Source organism: Neovison vison, chromosome 11, assembly GCF_020171115.1.
Source record: "Neovison vison isolate M4711 chromosome 11, ASM_NN_V1, whole genome shotgun sequence".
NCBI lineage: Eukaryota > Metazoa > Chordata > Mammalia > Carnivora > Mustelidae > Neogale > Neogale vison.
The window spans coordinates 179,983,392-180,004,548 of NC_058101.1; the positions used below are offsets into that span (position 1 = coordinate 179,983,392).

A 21,157-nucleotide genomic window follows, 5' to 3' on the forward strand; every position below is an offset into this window, starting at 1 on the left:
GTGGGAAGAGGTAGGAGTGTAAAGTGAGGCTGAAAATACACTCCAGGGAGGACAAAGAATATGAGCACGTCACAGAGGGGAAGAGCGGGTCTCACGTCCCAGAATCGGAGCTGGGCTAACTTAGTGGGAGCTCCGCACAGCTGCATGACTTGAGGTGGGAGACAAGGCTGCAAATGTAGGTTAAGGCTGCATCTGCATGCCAGGCAGACGGGCCTCTATTTATTCCCACACCTAATGTGCTGTCAGGAGCAGGGGGGTCACTGACAGTTCTGAGCAGGTGAAATTGTCAGAGCCATGAAGCTGAGATCCATAATGCAGGTTTAATTAGATGTCTCTCTTCTACAGTTTTCAAAAAGAAACCACCACCCCCCAAAAAGAAACAAATAAAAATAATACCATTTTCACGGTGTGCCTATAAAATTAGGTAGAGAGAGTTCCCTGGCTTTTACACGAGGTTCTCCTTTTAAACTCTCCACTCATTCTTGGCACAACAGCACTGATATTTTAGGAGAGCATCAAATAAGCAGCCTGTTTAAATTATATTCAGGATGTATATTTTATAGATCTTTAAAAAAAAAAAAATGAACAAAACAGTGGTTTCCTGCTGTGTTTCATTCCAGGGGGCCAACTTGTTATGGGACTATGAGAGACACAGGCTTCCCCTCTTTCGAGCCCCAGCTAGAATCTTCTAAGGGCTCAAGTCTCAAGCAGCATTTGACCGACCAAGGGTTAATGATAAAGGCAAAACATTTTGTAAGCAGATGAAGAAGAGGGAGAAAAATAGGAAAGAAAAGCAGCAGCTAGGCAGCCAAATGTTCACTCATGAAAGTAAACAACTACGAATAATTGAATATTCTCAGTTTTGACAACCGTCCAGCAGCAGAAGTAACAGATGCCGCAGCGGCCCGGCTACCTCCAGCTGGACTGAATCAGACCAGCAAGAGAAGGCCCGTGGGAGTCCCTCCCTGGAGATGGGCTTCTGCCAGGCCTGTGGGGGTGGCTTTATTTATTTATTTTTACCTTTAGAAAATCACTTTTGAAACGGGGCCTCAGCTATTTCCAGCCCCAGGCATTTGGAAGGTGGCCAACCTGTCCCTGACACAGTGTGGAATTATTAAGGAAAATACAATAGTTTAAGATGACAGGCACTTTGGCTACTAAAACAAAGCCCGTCCTGTTTTCTAGAGGCTGGGTTGTGGCTTCATGTGTGTGCGTGTGTGTGCACATGTGCATATGTGTACACACACACACACACACACACACATATATGCATGTGTGTATATATAATATATACAACTTATATGCATTGAAATATATTCAATAAATGCAATAACATTACCATGAGGAGGAATTTACTCAGAAACAATAGAAAAGCAATCACTGCTTTCCTTACGGAAACACTTCAATGCGTGTGAACTTTTCTATGTTGGTTCTCAAATTCCATCCGATAGAGAGGAATCGACAGGGCTTAGTAGCAAGAGTACTGAGGAGGGGGGAAAGAGTATCCTATCTGGTTCCACGTCTGCCATCTGCTGGGTGGACCCCCGGTCAAGCCAACCTAACCTTCCTGAACATCACTTATTCAGCTATTGAAGGAGGCAGTTGGACGAATGGGTTAAATCAACATTTCCCAAAGAGTGCTTCATAAAGGGGCACCTGGGTGGCTCAGTGGGTTAAAGCCTCTGCCTTTGGATCAGGTCATGATCCCAGGGTCCTGGGATCTAGCCCCGCATTGGGCTCTCTGCTCAGTGGGGAGTGTGCTTCCTCCTCTTTCTCTCTCTGCGTGCCTCTCTGCCTACTTGTGATCTGTCAAATAAATAAATAAAAATCTTTAAAGAAAAAAAAAAAAGGAGTGCTTCATAAAGGTGTTTTTGGTTTTTGTGTTTGTTTTGTTTTGTTTGTTTGTGGGGGCTCTCGCTACTCAGAGCATGGTCCACTGGCAGCATCCTCTAGGAACTCTTACAAATAATAGAACCTTAGACCTCGAACCGGACTTCCGGAGTCATTTTATTTGAATCACTTGTCTTTTAATAGGATCCCAATTGATTTTCATGCATGTTAAAGTTTGAGAAGCACTGTCCCTGGGCAGGATGTCCCAAGGTTACCGGATCACAGAATCGTCCGGATAACATTGTACAAACACAGCTTTCCTGGTCCCTCCTCCAGAATTGGGTCCAAGAGGCTTGGGGCAGATGCCAGGAATCTACACATCTAACTGATAACCCATGGGGGTCCATGTCAAAAAAATTACGTGTTAAATAAATTTTAAAAATTGTATTTATTCTGTTTCCCTTTAAGATCAAATCATGTCTAAATGGTATCATGCCAGTGAGTTTCCTGATATTCTTGATTACCTAATATGACAATGTCAAGGCACGCCAGTCCCTTGGCTGAAGGCCCCAACTGCCATGAAGGTTTTGCCCGCTGCAGTTTCAAAACTGTTAAATTGTGAATGCATCATCGGTTAAATGTAGGAAACATACGGAGCTCTGATGTTGAACGACAATAACTTAATGAATAATATAAAAATGATACTAATTTTGCGAAGTCCCCTCAAGACAATTGTCATCAGATTCATAAGCTACATTCATCTATCAAAATCCTTATTTAGCACATTAAGATGTCTTTAGTACTTCAAAAACCAATCTTAAAAAGAAGAAACACAGTGACAATTATATCCAATTTGGCTTTTCATTTATTGGGAATAAAGACTATCCTCATGTGCAATGTGTTATTTGCTGGGAAGTACTTGCAAATAGCAGCCAGAAATCTTATTTCAACAAAACATGAAAGTTATTAAAAAAAAAGAGAGAGAGAGAGAGAGCGCCTTCCCCTCCACCCTGCCACGAGCAAATGAAAAGAATTTCAAGCAAGATCCTAAAGGCAGTTTTTCCCTCCACTTTTGATGCCATTAAACATAGTTAAATTTCAATTTACATTTTAATGTACACTGGTCTCCAAGTCAAATGCAATATTTAATGACAAATCATATCTTGACTTGCATAAATAATTTTAAATTAAAGGATGTGTCACTTGATACACACAAAAATTTAAAAATACATTTAAATATGGGAGATTGCCTTAACTGTATAACATAGGTTTAATGATCAATTTTTTTTAACTTAGAAATCACATGCTTATCATATTCTCATGTGCATATCATATACAAGAATGACAGAATGATTTTTTTTTAATCCCTGAAGAGACTGGGAAGATTATTACCACAAAAGTATCAGATGATTCAAAAAAGGCAGGAAATGATAGAACAGGGTTTTTCATTTGTCGTGTTCCTTGGTCCTATCCTGCTTGGCAGAGCTGGATCCTAGGGCTGCCTGAGAATGGGATTTTTAGAGTCTATAAAGCCATAACCTGCAGAAAATTTGCTAAGACACTACAATTATAATTCCGTGCATTTAGTTTCAATAAGTAGTAAGACACCTACTGAGAAGTGATTCCATTTCTCAAGTACGTCTTAAAACAATAGCTAATGACTGAGAAGGGCCAACTCTCTGTGCCAGGTAGAGATTTATACACTTTCTAGTTATTGATACGTGTAACCCTCGCAATAATTCAATGAACTAGGCGCCCTTTTATCACTGGAGACATTAAGACAGAGAGAGATGAATAACTTGTCCACTATCACAAAACCAACTATGGGAACTGGAAACCGAGAGGCATGCAACACCTGGCTTCAGTGACAGGTGACACTGGAATTGCAGGCGCCACATCCCACGTCAGAGAGAGGTTGACATGTAGAACAGCCAAGTGCCTGGACGGATGCGGTGTACATGATCAAAGGTTATGGGACATGAACAAAGGAGAGATACAGCCATTCTTTGCCAAACTTTGTGAGCGAGGGGAAGCTCCCTGAAGGAGCTTTCTAGCAAGCAGGCAACAATCAGAAATGAAGGGAGCACGTGTGGAGGTGAGAGAGCCTGGAGGGGACAGATCAGGGAGATGCAAATCAAAAAGAATAGGCCATGGGGGCCTCAGAGACATGGAGGAAGAAGAGGACTGGGAAAAGTGGTGCAGAGAAGCCGCACAAGGAGGGAAGCCATGTTGAAAACCCCTGTGCTGTTTGGCCTTTTTTTCAGAGACACAGAGAGAGCCTGGAAGACAATCTGCATCCCCCTGACGAGGGTCAAATGGCGACTAGCCTAGCCGAAGCCAGGTGGAGATCACAGAGCTGGTGGTGTTAAGGAAGGAAGAGTAAAAATTGAACATACTCTTCCCTCTCTCAGCTGACCTCCACTTTAGAATCATAAAGTACTTGTTGGCTAAAACTAACCAAGTAACTATAGGAAAATGGTTTCCCGTGGCTCTTACATCAAGAGCACAGCTCATGCAATGACCTCTTCTCCTTGGCCTACCAGGGCCCCGTCAACACTCAGGAAAGGGCCTCCCAAATTGCCAGTATAGTGAAGGTGAAATGCATATTTTGAGAAGAAGATTTCATTTCCCAAGAAACATAAATGTCTCTGCAAATAGCAATTCATTCCTATTCTCAATCCCTAAACCATCGACATCTGCTATGAATTCCTTGAGTCCTCAAATAAATCCCCCTTGTCCCGTATTCTTTATGGCACTCTCAAAAGGCAGCATTTGAATAAAACAACAATAACCAAGTCTGCCTTCCTTCTCTCAATTTCTTTCCAGAGGAGCTTTTACACTCCTGGGCCACAAAGGAGGTTTTATGGGGACTCGTCGGGGTGGGATAATGGGGGTAGGGGAATGAAGACATCTTAAAGGAAGAGAAAGGAAGTTCCTGTACTTCTAAATATGTTTGAGATATTAAAAACACTGATGCTGAAATATGATGAAGAAATCGTGGACTCTCCTGAAAAACAATTTTTTCTTTTCTTTTTTTTCTTTTTTTTAATTTTCCCTTCTTCAAGTGTCTTTTCTTTTTCTTCTTTTTTTCCCTTTTTGGAGTTCTCCATGGGTCAAACACATGCACTTTTAAACCCCATTTCCATGTTTTAATATTCAGAAACAAGAGATTCAATAGTAGGCTATAAAAATCCCAATCTTTAATGTCTTATTTTTGCAGGTTTGCTGGAAAGAGCAGTAAACAGTCACTGCTCACCTCTTTCCATCAATGCCCCTTGAACTTCGTCACTGATAACGAACAGCAGAACCCATTCACCTGAGTTTTTTTTCCTCCCAGGAACCGATTTTCCTGGCATTGTGGAGACACCTGCACTGAGGGTCTAGGCAGAATCTCTTCGCCTAACTGATTGGCTGATTGTACTCCAGAGGAAATTATCAAACATTTAAAATACAACTTTAAAAGAGTAAATTTAATAGAGGCAGCAATCGTTGATCGTTTCTTGACGTCTGCTAATCTCTATTCTACAGAAGCGCCCAACGCGTCCCAAGCCCGTTTGGCGGCACTGAACTCTGGCCCGCGGTCCTACCAGACAAGGCCATCCCCCCCAAATGTACTCACAAGCTATGCGCACGGAGGCCTTCCTGCTTTTGGAGGTCCCCAGGTGGCTCCAGGCCACGCACTGGCACCAGTAGTCCTCCGGCCCATGGAAATCCTCTACCTGCTGCCTGGTGACGTTGATGAACACCTCCCGGACCTTCAAGCCTGGTGGGGAGACAGAGCACATCCACTGAGGCCGCTGCCATTTCCGATCAGAAAGTTAAGGCTAGCCAAACATTTTCTTGTTAATTACACAATTCTGTTTTTAATCAAGGCGAGGTTTTAATTACTCTGACAATAATATATTGCTGCTAATTAAATTCCAACAGCTGAGTAGGCTGGAAAGCCGGAGTGTGAAGTATTACCCACCAACGTGGGTCTAATACAATATAATAATTTTCACAGGTTCTCAATTGGTACTTCTTCTTGGTCTTTCTTAGGATGAAACCTACAATGAGGAATGTAGTATCACTAACTTCTGGGATTCTAAAAGGTAAAGAGGCAACACACGGACCCCAGAGATGTAGTTCCAGGTAGTTCTAAATGGCCCTCCGCCTGGACACAGCAGCGGGCTGGGGTCTAGCAGTGTGGCTTAGGAGGAAGAGGGAACCGTGATCATGTGCAAACGGGCAGGGAAGCCCAAGCCTCGGTTTTAAAAGCTTTGGACAACAAATGCGACACAGACAAATTAAACTATGTTAGTCTCAAAGCCCTGTCCATGAGAGCCCAGGAAGCCCCTCTAGCAGGGGCCATCCCGTAGGGAGAGAAGGAAAGGCTCTTACTGGAAAAGGAGCTGAGGCTACGTGTGGAAAATAAGATAAAACTAAGACAACCTTCATGTTTATTATTATAATCTTAATGTTTATTATTATAATTCATGACTTTGCATCCTCCTGAGAAGTTAGAAAACATGCTGGGTCTTTCTTACAAGGGAGTGTGAGTTTCTTCCAACTCCCTGACCCAGGACGATCATCAGCTTTCCTTGCTCTGGGCAGCACAGTCACCTTGCACAGACTGCCAAGGATGCAAGAGGACACTCCTTACTACTCGTACCAGTCCCGTCATCACAAGCCACAGAGCAGCCCTGACAGTCCATGTGCTCGCTCCGTCCGGCCAGCATGCTAAGGCGGTGTGGGAGAAAAAGAGTCCTGAATTCCGCAGACATACTTAGCATCACCATAAGCCTTTAACCTCGTCACTCACTTACATTTTCACAACACACAGACGCAGGAGAAACCCTCGCATCCCCACTAGGCAGACCGAAGAACCGTCTTAGATGAATTCATTTGTCCACAGTTACACGGTCTGATAATGGCAGATCTGGGGTTGGAAGCTGGATCTGTCTTCCTGAAAATCCAGCACCACGTGCAGGTCTGTCTCAAAAATTAAAGTTCTGTCCTTATATTTTAGGTGCTTATACTTCATGACAGAAATAAGACTAATGCAGGGAACATTTAAAGAAAAATGAGGTGCACAATTGTGCTTTTCCCTTTAAATTCGCAAAAGGAATTCACGGGACAGAATCAACAGTGTAATTAAATGAGCAGGGGGCTCCTGATGAAGGAGGTGGAGTGTGATTCTATCCTGGGTGGTGACAGGATTTAAAGAAGAAGACGGGTATAGGATTGGTCAAGACTGAGGAGACACTTCTGTCTCCCAGATCCACAGCATGTTACTTACAGTGTGTGATGAGAGAGAGTTTTATGACCACATAAATCACCGTGGGGAATGGGAGTTAGACTCTCTCAATACTGAGGAGGGACCACATACAGAAAATCACCCTGATGACCGTTGACAAGCCACGTTTCCCAGTTTGGGCCAGTGCAGAAGTAGCCTTTTTTGGCTGGTGGAGAAGTGAGCGTCCCAAAAGCTGTGCCCCACACTAAAGAGGGGTTCTGCCAGCCTTAGAGGGCCCTTAGAGGCCTTAGAGGGGTTCTGAAGGACGGTGGTGTTTTCATCTTTGCACTTAAAGAAATACAAAGTATGAGAGGGAGGAAAAGGTGAGGAGGTGGTGGGGTTGGCGGGTGAAGAGACCAGGAGAATCAAAATCACGCCATCGGACAAAGCAGGGTCGTTAGGACAGAAAGCAAATCGGAGCGTGGCGGCACATGCTGGGGACTTGAAAGTAAGTTGAAATAAACAAAACTAAGGAGCTGGGCTTCGAACAGAGGGCTTGTGTCCTCTTTTTCTTTTTGATCTGAGGCAAATGGTGGATGATTTACTTTGACTAGTGCAAGGGAAGGGAGAGAACACCCAATCACTGAACCCAGGTGTCAGAAGTCCTGTCACAGGGGGAGACAAACTATGTCCACCATTTAGGAATCGGGGGGGGGGGGTCTCAGAGAAGCACTCAATTATAAGCTTGAGAAATCTGCTTGTCCTTCTGTCCCTCCCTCTGCTTGCTCGTACTCGCTCTTTTGCAAATAAATTTTTAAAAATCTAGAAATGTGTTTAAGCTAATGGGGACCTATTCTATTCTATGTACTTATTCTTTCCCCATCTTATGAGAACATCTAAGTCACCAGCTTCATCTAGACTGGAAATGGAGACAAACACCCCCTTCAAAATGGTTCAGGATGATCCTGTTTATGAAGTAGGGAGTTTTCACATCGAAACAGCAAAACTTGCTATGATTTCCTCTTGGCACACGGTGTTTGTTTTGTTTGTTTGTTTAAGATTTTATTTATTTATTTGACAGACAGAGATCACAGGTAGGCAGAGAGGCAGGCAGAGAGAGAGGAGGAAGCAGGTTCCCCATTGAGCAGAGAGCCCGAAGCGGGGCTCAATCCCAGGACCCTGGGCTCATGACCTGAGCCGAAGGCAGAGGCTTTAATCCATGGAGCCACCCAGGCTCCCCTAGGCACACGGTGTTTTAAGGGTACCCAGGATTTGTTTTACCACACTGAGGTGTGGTAAGGTGCACATCAGATGGAAACAACCATCCCGAAAAGGAAACATTTAAACTCAAAAATCCCTAGAGACAATAGGCAGAGCATACTATGCAGGACCACCGGAGGGCGCTAGGAGGCAGAGGGGTATGGGGGAAAGAGGGGCCAGAGCCTTTACTGTGATTCCCATGGGAACTGGCTGGGCAAACAGGCTTAGAATTGGCTCCTTTGAAAATTTCAGTGGGCTCTGGCCGTCCTTAGCTGTCCGGTACCTGATGCTGAGGGCAAGGATGGGGACTATCGCCCTGGAGTCTAACAGCTTAATAAAAGAAGTGGTTAATGGGACGGGCTTTGGATCGGTTGGTTTACACATGAAAGGCACTCTCCCAAGCCAGTTGTTGGCTTTCTCTGGGAATCAGCCAGCCCTCTGGCTGGACAGTCCCTCCAGGAGCAGCACTACCCCAAGACGTCAAGGCATCAGATACAGAAACTAAACAGACATACAGACACAGAGACAGACAGCTGCATATTTGCTTTGGGAAACATAAACTGTAGACCACTGACGGTCCCCGCGAAGGTCCTCACTGATTCCACCACTATCTTAGGAGACTAACTGCCGGTGAACGCCCATGTGGAAGTCACAGTTTCAATGTCAGGATGGCTCCGTTAAAAGTCCTTCTCAGAGGCTCTCCCAGAGGATCGGAGAAGCCCAATGAATATAACCCAGCTATTTCTAAACACAGTGCATTTCCCCTGCAGGGAGCATCGGAGCCACAGGCTTCTTTAAGAGGCCCCAAGTACATCATCACCCCCAGACCCCCAGATACACTGTCTGGATGAGACCTTCTTCCCGCAGGAAGCCTCCAGTCTTGTCAAGTCATTCCCTCTATAAGAACTCATGGAAAACCATGAATACTTTCTATTATACTTATCTCTACCACGACAGAAATAGTTCTACTGAATAAAAAAATTTTAAATAGTGTATTCTCTCTCAAATCTCCATTCTAGCTGTCTAGTGATATATATACACACACACGCACACACAACTGTACGCGTGACAAACATCCACGGGAAGCAGCTCTATTTCAGGACATCTCCACCCACTCCCCTCCACCGTGGTTCTTCCAGCGGGGGCTGCAAGGACGGCCATCCACTCCGAGACCTCCAGAGATGACAGCTAACTTGTCCGTGGAAAATGCTAGCAGGGCTCCAAAATCCCAGGCAGACAGAAGACGTCTCTTAAATAAGAGCCCCACTGTACCTGAGAACTCGTGCAATTCCAACAAGCCTAGAAAAGTCCAACCCTTTAAATTATTGTGTAAATTATAACCATCAGCCTTTGTTATGGACTAGAATCTTCCAGAATATAAAAATATGACTATGGGACTGATATGCTAATCAGCTTTCTCCGCCGTCGGATGGTTCAGCTGTACGGAGACTCACGTTGGCAGCGGATGAATAATTGCTCTGTGTGTACTAAACATAACAGAGCAGCACAGAACTTCATCATTTGTCAGCTTTATTTGTTTAAATGAGAAAAATGCTGACAGCAGTTATTGCTGTAATCCCCTTATTTATCAGATAGAAAACACTAGTTACTCTTAGCAGGTCTAATCCTGTTGGGAGACTAAAAGTTACAGAATTTTCAAACTAATTGAAGGAAGACGCTTTAGTGTTCCAAGAAGAGAAATGCAGAAGACAGCGGGGAGGGCGATGTTGCGAGAAAAAGAAGGAAAATCATTTCTTCCCGGCCAACTTCTAATAAAAGGGCTCTGTAGCCTTAGTCTTAACTTGTGGCGTGGAAAAGAAAGAGGAGAACATTCAGCACCATGCCAACTGCAGCCTGGTACCTAACAGCTGTCCCACGCTTTAATCTACTGCTTGTTAGCGCATGTTCACAAAGCCCCGCAGCGTCCTGCCGTGGGGACGGTGGTCAAACTGTTCTCACATACACCTGGTGATGGGCACTTGGGGAAGAATCGGACCCAGCTCTCTGACACTTGCCGTCCCTCATGGGTTCTTGTCCGTCAGTCTTTCGGCGGTCCCTCTGTAATGCTTGGCTTAACTACACTGGATAACCGGATTCAAGACGGGAAGTTAAGGACCCCACTTCCTCCTCGGAGATATTGTTCATATCTGAAAACCACACGCAGGATGTCAGAAGCTAGCAAACCAGGTTTGGGTGAATTGTTTTTTCATCCAAGGCTCTGAGGCCCTTTCCCTGGACCAGGGTAGCTCAGCATTTCTCCAACCTCGTGCTTCGTTTTCCACGTCGTAGCGTTTCACGATTGGGGATTGTTCGCCAAGAGAATGAGGATATTGCTTTCTGTACACAAAGCTCAAAAACAAACAAACAAAAACCCCAACCTATTTCCAGTATAGCTTCATGGGTAGCATAGGGCCTTCCTCAGTTCTTCAGAAGAGGAGAAGAAAAATATCAAACTCCTCCTGAAAAGCAACTATGTCTTATTTAGGAACCCACTTTAATGAACCATCATTTGTTGAAGTGTCTCAGTCCCCTCTGAGATAGTCCCTCCTTACTCCACTGTGTCCTGAGAAGACAGGAAACAACCCATTCTGCTGGAGGAAGGGAGTCTACCACTTTGACAAGGGCCTCGTCCATGTCCAGGGTTAGAGGCTCGAAAGCAGGCTTCCACAATGAGAAGCTTCCTCATATTTTGAATAATATCACTATTATCATAACTGATTATTATACCTTTCTACAGCCCTTGACTTTTACTAGTGCCATCACATGCATGACCTTATTTCTTCCTAACACCACGTTATTATTGTTTCTGTTCTTATCTTGCCACAAGTCCCCACACCATAGGAAACCCATCAAAGATGTTCCACGGTTGGCAACATACATTATTTGAGAACAGTAACCCAGAGCATCAAAAGTGCCTGCCCCTCGGCCAGGAGCTGAGGATACTGTGACAAAGTAGATGCTTAAGATTCTTTTTTTTTTTTTTTAAGATTTTATTTATTTATCTGAGAGATAGGGACAGAGATCAGAGGAGAAGCAGACTCCTCACTGAGCAGGGAGCCCAACTTGGGGCTCAATCCCAGGGCCCTGGGATCATGACCTGAGATGAAAGCAGATGCTTAACCCACTGAGCCACCCAGCACACCCCTTCCCATTCCACCTTTTTTTTTTTTAAAGATTAGATGCTCAAGATTCTTGCCCTGGAGATGTTTACAGGCTAGAGGGGGAGACCTCTCAACCTGCCCCCAAAACGGGGCAAGAAAACCACCACGGCAGGAGTGCAGACCGCTCAGGACCACACGGGAGTGGCTTCCCACTTCTTGGCGGTACTAGAAGCTTCATTCCACCTGGGACTAGAAGTCTCTCCCCTTATCTAGTTAGAACGATGTCTAAAGCAAGGCTCTCATAAGGACACATGAATCAGGACACGGAGTTGAAGTTTCAAAAGTCTGAGATATCAGGGAAGCATTTTCACAGAAGCGTGCCTCCATTTCTTTGGGGACCGTAGATCTCTTCAGGCCAACACGCTATTGAAAATAGTATGTTAAACGTAGATAATTAAAAGGTAGAACCATATTTCATTTACTGGCAGATGCTTAATTAGGGCTAAATGTCTTTTGCCACTTCATCCTAGCAACAAGATTAAAATGTATTTTGATAAAAAAAAATAGTAATCCTTTGAATGTGCACAATGCCTAATGAATACTCTTTAGTTCCCCCCAGATAATAACCACTCCACGGATTCCTCAGAAGCACCACAAGTTCAATGTTAAGTACAGAAACTCAGAATACGCTCGAGCTCTCCAGTTTCTTCCACACCAGAGATTAGAATTAATCAGCACAGAGGTGTCTGGCAGACGAAAGCAAATTAACTTGATAGTGTTGTCTGATAGCAGAGAGAGGGAAACTCGGGAGCCCAGAGTAGACACAGTAGGGTTATTTAGAGGACAGCACCCCGTGAAGGATCCCTCAGATATGACACTCACAGCTTCGTGGGCAACAGTCATGATTTCCAACCTTGCAGCCCCAATCAGTGACTTTTCCTTTCCAGCAGTCACTCCGATCACCTGCTGGGAGTAGATCGTGCCCTGAGGCCAGGGTCTGTATCATACTTTTACCTCCCACAGTGCTACCATTGGCTCAGAGAATAACATAAAGCTTGGGCAAAACAAAGCAATGAAACGCAAGCCAGGAACAAATTCTTCCAAGAAAGACCAATATTTGCCTCTTAATATTATCAGTCCTTTTGTCTTTTTGGATTTATAAAAGTTCCCAATTCTCTATTTGTTTTTGGAAAAGTAATCAACAGTTACTTGCTCCACTAAAAAAGAAAGAAAGAAAGAAAGAGAGAAAGAGAGAAAGAGCCGCCATTTTAGATATACCCTTTTGAAAGCTAACCTTGACTGACTGCTTGCTAGATACCAGGCCCTCAGACTATGTAATCCTCATAACAGTTTCATGGGGTAGGAGCGCCTGGGTGGCTCAGTGGGTTAAAGCCTCTGCTTTCAGCTCAGGTCATGATCCCAAACTCCTGGGATCAAGCCCCGAATGGAACTATCTGCTCAACAGGAGCCTGCTTCCTCCTCTCTCCCTGCCTGCCCCTTTGCCTGCTTGTGATCTCTGTCTGTCAAATAAATAAAATCTTTAAAAAACAAACAAACAACAATAACAAAAAAACAGTTCCATGGGGTAGATACAATTACAGCTATTTTACTCTTGGGGAAACTGAGGTACAAGGCAGCTAGGAAACATATACACCAGAAAGACTCCGTAAAGGGAGAGCCAGATTTCAAACAAACATGGTACCATCTAACACCGATAGCACATGCTCTTAACCACTATTGTCTTCAGAGTTTCTTTTAGATTCTTATCATTCCTACTTCAAACACACTTCTGAGTGCTGTATGAATAGAAAAAATGGGAAAATTCCAAAGGCACTGGTAAAGAATTTAGTGTTTACAACAATGCCGGTCCCTATCAGGAACTGTTATTAACAATTACATAAATGGGGGTGCCTGGGTGGCTCAGTCATTAAGCATCTGCCTTGGGCTCAGGTCATGATCCTGGAGTCCTGGGATCAAGCCCCCCAACGGGCTCTGCAGGAAGCCTGCTTTCCCTCTCCCATTCCCCCTGCTTGTGTTCTTGCTTTTGCTGTCTCTGTCAAATAAATAAATACAATATTAAAAAAAAAATAATTACATAAATGGTGAGCTGCTTTCCATCTCTGTTAAGGATGGAGTGAGTGCAAATGGACACCAACTCTTTGTATCTAAGGTCAAACTGGACACAAGAAACAAGGTCTTCATACTTTGTCACAAGTTTATGCGAAGAATTCATACTATTTTCCTGAAAAGTTTGTAAGAAACCTCTGAGAAGCAGAGTGATGAACAAGATGAAATCTGGGTGGGATGGAAGAACATTTCTATAAAAGTGAGTTTTAAACCCACAAACTGTCAATGGAACACCTGAGAGATGGATTATTTCTGCGTTATGTGAACTAAAATATATGCTTCCCAAATGTACCTTGGTGATTTGTGAATCATCGAGGGTAACTTCAAAATTAATGGTTTTCTGGAAAAAGCTCTATTCAAATCCCCATCACTAGCACAGCAAAGTTCTTGGATACAAACTTTAAAGATTTAATACATTTTTATTTCTACTCTTCTCCCTTTTCTCAACACAATCCATTAACCTTTTATCCCCAGAGAGGGGCTCCAGTTGTTTAAGAAGGAAATCACTAACAATGAAAGCTCTGAAATGATATTCTTTAAGAAGAAAAATATTAGTTTACTGGAGTTGAGACTTTTCCCATAACACATTGGAATATGCATTATTTCACTCATTAGAGTTCAATATCTCCAAGGTAGAATAAGATAAGAGCCATGGAGCGTTGTTAAGGGAACCCCTGCTTTTATTGAACAATAAAGAAGTGGTTTTGCTTATTGATAACTTGAGCTTCCCACAGGCTGCATTAACTTGATTGCCAAGGACGGATTTTGCTGGTTCTTGTTGGTTGTTTTTCGGGGGTGTTTGTGTGTGTGTCTGCCTGTTTGTTACATTAAATATCTTAATTTCTCTGGTACTGAACACTCCCCACCTCCTTCTCAGGGGCGCGATTCCCCGGGTTGGGATTACCTCTCAACTCCAGATGTTAACAGAAGAAAAACACCAGGAAGAAGAGTTCCCATATTTCCAAACGAAATGAGGCAGAACAAATGAAAGAGGACCCTTGGCTTGTGCACAGAACTGAAAGGGTACATTACTAAGAGGTATAGCCATGTCTGTGCAAACACAGTAACTCATGTCAAATAAATTGTGCCTTTTGCAGGAAAGAACTCTAGCTCTGGGTTTTCCAAGCTAAATTGCGTGAAAACACACAATCCTTTTTCTTCTTATTTGAACTCTTAGATGATGGGGCCAAATTACCAGAAAGACCAAAGGCAGTTTGCAGCCTTTAACAACTGCAAGGACTCATTGCTTCCAATTTGGAAATACAAAAGATTCCGTGTCTACTCCAAACACTCCTGGGTCTTCTGCATTTCCCATTAGTACTTTGAAGGAAGAAAATGTTAAGCAAAAAGAATATCAAAATTTTCTGGAAGTGCTGAAACAGGGAACATGTTGGCCAAAGATACATAAGCAGTTACGACCAACTTCCTACAAGAACACAGACAATTCTCTACCTCTGCTCAAATGTGGTCCTACTGTCCTTCGTCTCTTGGCATCCTTCCCTCTTACTGGAGTGGCAGGAGTTATTTTGCAAACTCAATCAAAAGCCATTAAGTCAAGCCCTGTGCTCGAGCTCAGCCTTGGAGAGCTCAAGGGAAGTAATGCATCTATTTTTCAATACCAGAGGCCATTTTGTTTCCAACCTTAATTGCCCTTATGTATTGGTCTGGCGTACACCATCTCCACTCATCTCGCTCCACTTTCCACTATTCCTCTATTAATACCGACCTTAGGAAACAGAATTGCAGTGCGTAGTAGACAGCAATTTTCATTAAGTACAGAAGAAAACTGTTTAGGGAGAGACAGCTTTTTCCCCCCTCTATTGATTCAATCAAAATTACGTGGAAGAAAAGGTTGTGCTTATTAAGTTCTTTTCAGAAAGGTAGCTGCTAAAATAGAAGTTCTTTCTCAACAAAAAATTGGTATATAATCTCTTCAGGTTTTTGTCCTTTAGGAAGTTGTGTTCTTCCCAGTTCCTTTGAAATTTGTGACTTTTATTGACCTTTTTGTTCTCCCAACCCCCCCCCCCTTTTTTTTAAGTAGAGAGGGGAGATTTTACATGGAAACAGAGAATGTAATCAGCACTGCTATCTGCAAGACATGGAGTTGCCTAGCAATGCCAGGGGAGTTAAAAGGGGGAAGCAATAGCAAAACACAACATTGCAAAATTACAAGAGGGCACAGTGTTAAATTGGCTTGCAATACTTATCAAGAGGTCTTTCTAGGAGAATGGATATAGGATTTTCTAGGAGTGGTATCAAAAAATACCCAGCCATTTTTCAGTGTTCTTCCTAGCTTTCATTTAGAGTTAACCCAATGGGATTCTGCTATTTTGAGTTCATTACTGGACAAAATCTAGGCCAGAAGCATCTGACAATAAAACACAGAGGCTCACTGTGCCCCTGGTACTTGAGTCCTTTCCAGTTGGACTAATTGAATATAAGATATATAAGCCTTTTATATTCTCCCATTGTTTTATGGGCTTTTGCTCCCATGGCAAATGCTGTTCCCTTCATTGTCTTCTCCCAGATTTCAGAGACCTCCTTTGAAGTTTTCACATCAAGATAAATGGAGGTGCTTTTTTTGTGAACCAGTCTCTCCCAACACAAGGAGTATCCATGATCCCAACCCTGGGAACACAGAAGAAGAAACTTTGCTGACACCAAGATTTGATTTGTCTTCCTCCTATGTCTTGATTATGCCAAATCCTTTTTTTTTTAAAGAGGGAGACTATACCTTGTAATGTATATCTCTATGTCTTCAGTTGCTATAAACTCGTCTTTAACAGTGCCAGAAACACGGCCTAGAATAAAGGATTAGCCCTCTAGAGATGGCAGAAATGATGAGGGATAAAGAAATCCCAATGGGATAGCTATGGGATTACCCACTTGAGAAACAGAAATATGAAACAGGCTCATGACGGAAAACGAGGAGCCATGTGCTCAAACCCATCCTTGTGTCAGTAAGTGAATTTGTTAATATCAAGACTAGGAAGAACAGGAAACTGTAGGTGAAGGTGGCTTCTAAGTATGGAGAAAGTATATCTGAAGTAGAAAGCAAGAGATCTGGGTTCCATTTTGTTTTTCTAAGATTTTATTTTTAAGTAATCTCTACGCCCAACGTGGGGCTCAAACTCACAACCCTGAGATTGAGAGTTGTACGTTCCACTGACTAAGCCGGCCAGGCACCTCAGGAGATCTGGGTTCTAGAAACCGCTGTGCCATCAACTTGTTGCAGCTCTTGGAACATAAGATTTTTATTGTATAAAATAGGGCTATTGGAGTATCACTAAGGTTCCTTCCAGTTTGCACATTTAAATTCCAGAATTCTAAGCATGCTTTTGGTCTGAAGAACACCACCTCGAAAACAGGCATTTTTTTTCCCCCTTCCTCATACCAGTTCCAAACTGCAACAGGGAATGGTGTAAGGTTTTAGGTGTCCCTCTGCCTTTTGAAGTTATGCATCTATAATGCAATCCCAAAAGAGTCCAGAACCGTATCATGTTTAGCACTATTTATGTAGGGTTAGTTCTTTATTGATTCCCAGGCAGAAACAGTACTGCCCAAAGATCTTTTTGAAACAAGTGTCACATTTTGCTTTGGAAAACAGCACACTCTTCCTCTGCTTGCTTCTTTGCTGGCTGATATCCATCCTCCTGACTCCTAAGGAAGTAGCGCTCTAGACCCATTTCCTTTTCCTATTACTCATTCTCTCTGGACACCTCCTTTGCCTCCACGAGTTCCTCCTTTCCCAATGACTACCCAATTAACTCTTCTGTCTCTCAGCTCTACAAACCCCAGATCTACCCCTTTTCCTTACAACCCATAAATACTACAAATTCAGCTTGTCCCATGATCTCAGCCTTCTCTCCTTGCTAACATAATTACTTACATCAATAGCATCCCCTTTCTGCTTCTGTTGAGATTGTTACTCCTCTGTCTCATTCATTCATTCGTTCATTCATTCATTCATTCATTCAGCTAGTCAGTCCAATTTGCTAAGGTGCTTCTCATACCAGAAATCTAGTTCTTGTTTTTGTGACCACTGCTCTCTCTAGAGGCAGACTTTTCTTTCCCTCAACTGAAATATCGACATCTCCTAAATCACCCATTCCTGTTTCTTCTTGGCATCCCAAACACCTGCCCCAGATTCATTCCTTGAAGCAGAGCTCCAGCCACTGCTTTCCCATACGTCAATAGAACCAATCCGCTCTACCTCCAAGATTCATAAAATTAAGTAAAGAACTCCTCACTTCCTATTTGAGACCTTTTGAGCCAGAGTGAACTGAATTTGCCAGTTCCCACATCCTGTTTTCTATTTCACCAAATCACACCTCCTGCTGAACAGATACTAAGCTTTCTTTCATTTGCTAATATCGAAACCCCCAGGCCACAGAGATCCCTCTCTCTCTCTCTCTCTCTCTCTCCCATTTAGTGTAGCATCAATTAATAAATTAATTCAGTTACTTAATTTGAATTAAGTAGTCATTGATGTCCCTTTCAAATGCTACAGCTTCCACACTTTTCCTGATATTCTTAATTGGGCATCATCTTTTTTTTAATCCTCCACAGGTTAAGTGCACTATGGGTATACTGGACTTCTACCTATCAACAGGTGTAAAGTCCTAGAGATCACTGTTTGCATCTTAGCATTCCTGGAATACTCTGCAAGGCCTCCAGTAATCGAGTAGCAGTGGCATATAGTTAATAAACTAAGCTGACTTGAAACTTCCTAATTATACTCAGGCTTTTTGACTTCTTCAAAATCGGTTATCTAGACAGTGAGTGGGGACTAAGCGCAATAATCTAGGCTGAGAGCAGGTTGGTTTTAGGGTGAGGCTAAATTTTCAGTTAGTTTGAGGAGCCAAAGTTCAAAAGCATATACTGTTTCTGTTACACACTAAATTTTAACAAGTTATAAGTTTTGCAAGTTTTTTTTTCCAGATCTACTTATTATTTTTTTTAATTTTTTTTATGTTTTTTAAAAATTTTTTTATTTTTTATAAACATATATTTTTATCCCCAGGGGTACAGGTCCGTGAATCGCCAGGTTTACACACTTCACAGCACTCACCAAAGCACATACCCTCCCCAATGTCTATAACCCCACCCCCCTTCTCCCAAACCCTCTCCCCCCAGCAACCCTCAGTTTGTTTTGTGAGATTAAGAGTCACTTATGGTTTGTCTCCCTCCCCGATCCCATCTTGTTCATATCTACTTATTATTGAGAGAGAGAGAGAGAGACAGAGAGAGAAAACAGAAGCCGGGGGAGGAACAGAGGGAGAGGGAAGAAGCCAGCTCCTTGCTGAGCGTGGGGCTTGATTCCATGATCCTGAAATCATGACCTAAGCCGAAATCAAGAGTCATATGCTTAACCCAACTGGGCCACCCAGGCGCTCCTAAATTTTGCTAATTTTTAGCACCTAATTGACTAAAGTTTTAAGTCAAATGCTCTTGCTTTCAGATCCAGCACAAACCTGTAGTTTACTTAATGTGTCTGAGTCTCATTTCCTTATCCATAAGAAGGTAATGATAATGTCATTTACCCCAGAGGGCTGTTGGAAGGACAGTGAGATAAGGTCTGTCAAAAGCTTAGATGAGATCTGGCACACAGTAAGTGCTCAATAAACACTAGCAATATGATCATTATTCTCATCATACTCATAAGCCCAAGCCAGCCACATTAATAAAGATGGTCCCTCAATTTTTTCATAGTGGAGATACTATTCAAATTTGGCAATCAAATTTGGGCTCTGTCATTACACAGTAATCAAAAGAAAGGAGGCTCAGAAACCACAACCACGGAGAACGATGTGCACAAGAATAACATCTAGGAGGAAAGATTAAAGAAACTGAAATTATGTTGCTTAAAAAGGTGTTTGGTGAAATAAAAAGGAAAAAAAAAAGGTGTTTGGTGGAAGATTTGCCTTCCAAGATATTTAGAATTGAGAAAATGAAAGCAGTGACTGGTAGGTTTTATTTCTTGTGAGGATACTAGCTTCCATACACAATTGGGTGCTAAAGTTATATAGTGCAGGGAGATAAAAATGCCCCTTTACCCTCCAAGAATAGGCTAGCCAAAGAGCTGTGCAGTCATTTAAACATACAATAAGAAACAAGCAAGGGGACCATAGGGGAAGGGAGGGAAAACTGAATAGGAAGTCATCAGACAGGGAGAAAATCCGTGAGAGACTCTTAATCTTAGGAAACAAACTGAGGGTTGCTGGAGGGGAGATGAGTGGGGGGATGGGGTCACTGGGAGATGGGCATGAAGGAGGGCACATGATGTGATGAGCACTGGGTGTTTCATGAAACCGATAAATTATTGAGCACTCCATCTGAAACTGATTATGTAGTGTAAGTTGGTTAATTGAATTAAATAAGCAAGCAAGCGTATGGTAGCACCTTATATTTCCAGATGATGTTAATATTCATTCAATATTAATTATATTATGTTGTATTACTATATTAATTAGATTAATTATGTTATTAATTTTCACTAGTAGTCATCCAAATAAATCACCGGTGGGGGGCCCACACCGCTTTTCCCAGCCATACAACCATGGGAGGACACCAGGTGACGATCTAAGAATGGTTTCTCATCCTTACCTGAACTCTCATCCAGACTCTCCTCGGAGACATGCTCATTCTGATGGACCCACTCGCCATTGCACTTGAAGAATATCTGCATGGCTGGCCTTGCTTTGCACCTCAGCGCGATGGGGTTACTCTTGATGATGTAAGCATCGTCTGGCTCCTCGATGAAGTGAGGCAGAGTCCCAGGAGCTGAGGGGATAGACTCCGGGAGGGCTTCGCCATTGTCACTTCCTGCAAAATCGAAGAGGCCATGAGGACACCGCCTGGAGTGATGGTACACGCATTAGGGCGCAAAGCATAACCCTCCCTGGCTCCAAGGATCTGAGCTGGGAAATACCGCATCCTCCTCCTGTCCACACCACATGCTTGTAAGGCCCGTGCGGATACTTCTCTTTTAGAGGCTGAAGTAGTATAGGATGGGACACTAGCTGGACACATCCTCAGGGGCACCAGACGGGGAAAATAAGGAATAGATTCCCTCAGACCACACTTTGGAGTCTGCAGGTCTTTGCTGAAAGAACGGAGACAACATCTGGGTGGGCGAGAGGCTGAACCTTTAGATTCAGTCTGGTGAGTGGTTATCTCAAGGTGTTCAATGGGAGCCCCAAGCTGCCTCAGACTCTGAAATAATGGCAGAAACAGCTTCTATTCTCCCCTAAACGAGCGTGGGTAATGACCATGTTGTCGGAGGATACTCAGTCTTACAACATGTGAAAAGAATTCCAAATTGTCTGCTTTTTCTACCTCTGAAACTGAAGATTGGCTGGTAGTTTATCTTAGAAAGAGTTTTCTCCAAAACCTCACCAACCTACTGACTCTTCTAAAAGGAATGCACATGTGTTCCGCAGGCTCACAGCTCCGTTCTCTGCCCCGACACTCCCCTCGATATACTGCGAATCTCACTTCCAAGGTGACAAACTAAAATGAATCCCTAAGATAGCCGTGAGCTTTTACTTTGGGACCTATAATTAGGTTTTTTCAAAGATAAAAAAAAAAAATGGACATCATTCTCCCCTAAATTTAAGGAACT

The 21,157-nt window shown here is 43.1% G+C and overlaps 1 protein-coding gene across 1 annotated transcript in view; it reads right to left on the reverse strand.

Annotated features, from left to right (window-relative positions):
* UNC5D (unc-5 netrin receptor D) overlaps positions 1-20,287 on the reverse strand; it is a 233,451-nt gene extending 213,164 nt beyond the window's left edge. The window contains exons 1-2 of the mRNA XM_044225400.1: positions 20,140-20,287; positions 5,450-5,593 (exon numbers count right to left, since the gene is read on the reverse strand). Coding sequence (XP_044081335.1) covers positions 5,450-5,593; positions 20,140-20,221 — 226 coding nt within the window. The 5' untranslated portion in view covers positions 20,222-20,287. The remainder of the gene's footprint in view (positions 1-5,449; positions 5,594-20,139) is intronic.
* Between the last annotated feature and the right edge of the window lie 870 nt (positions 20,288-21,157).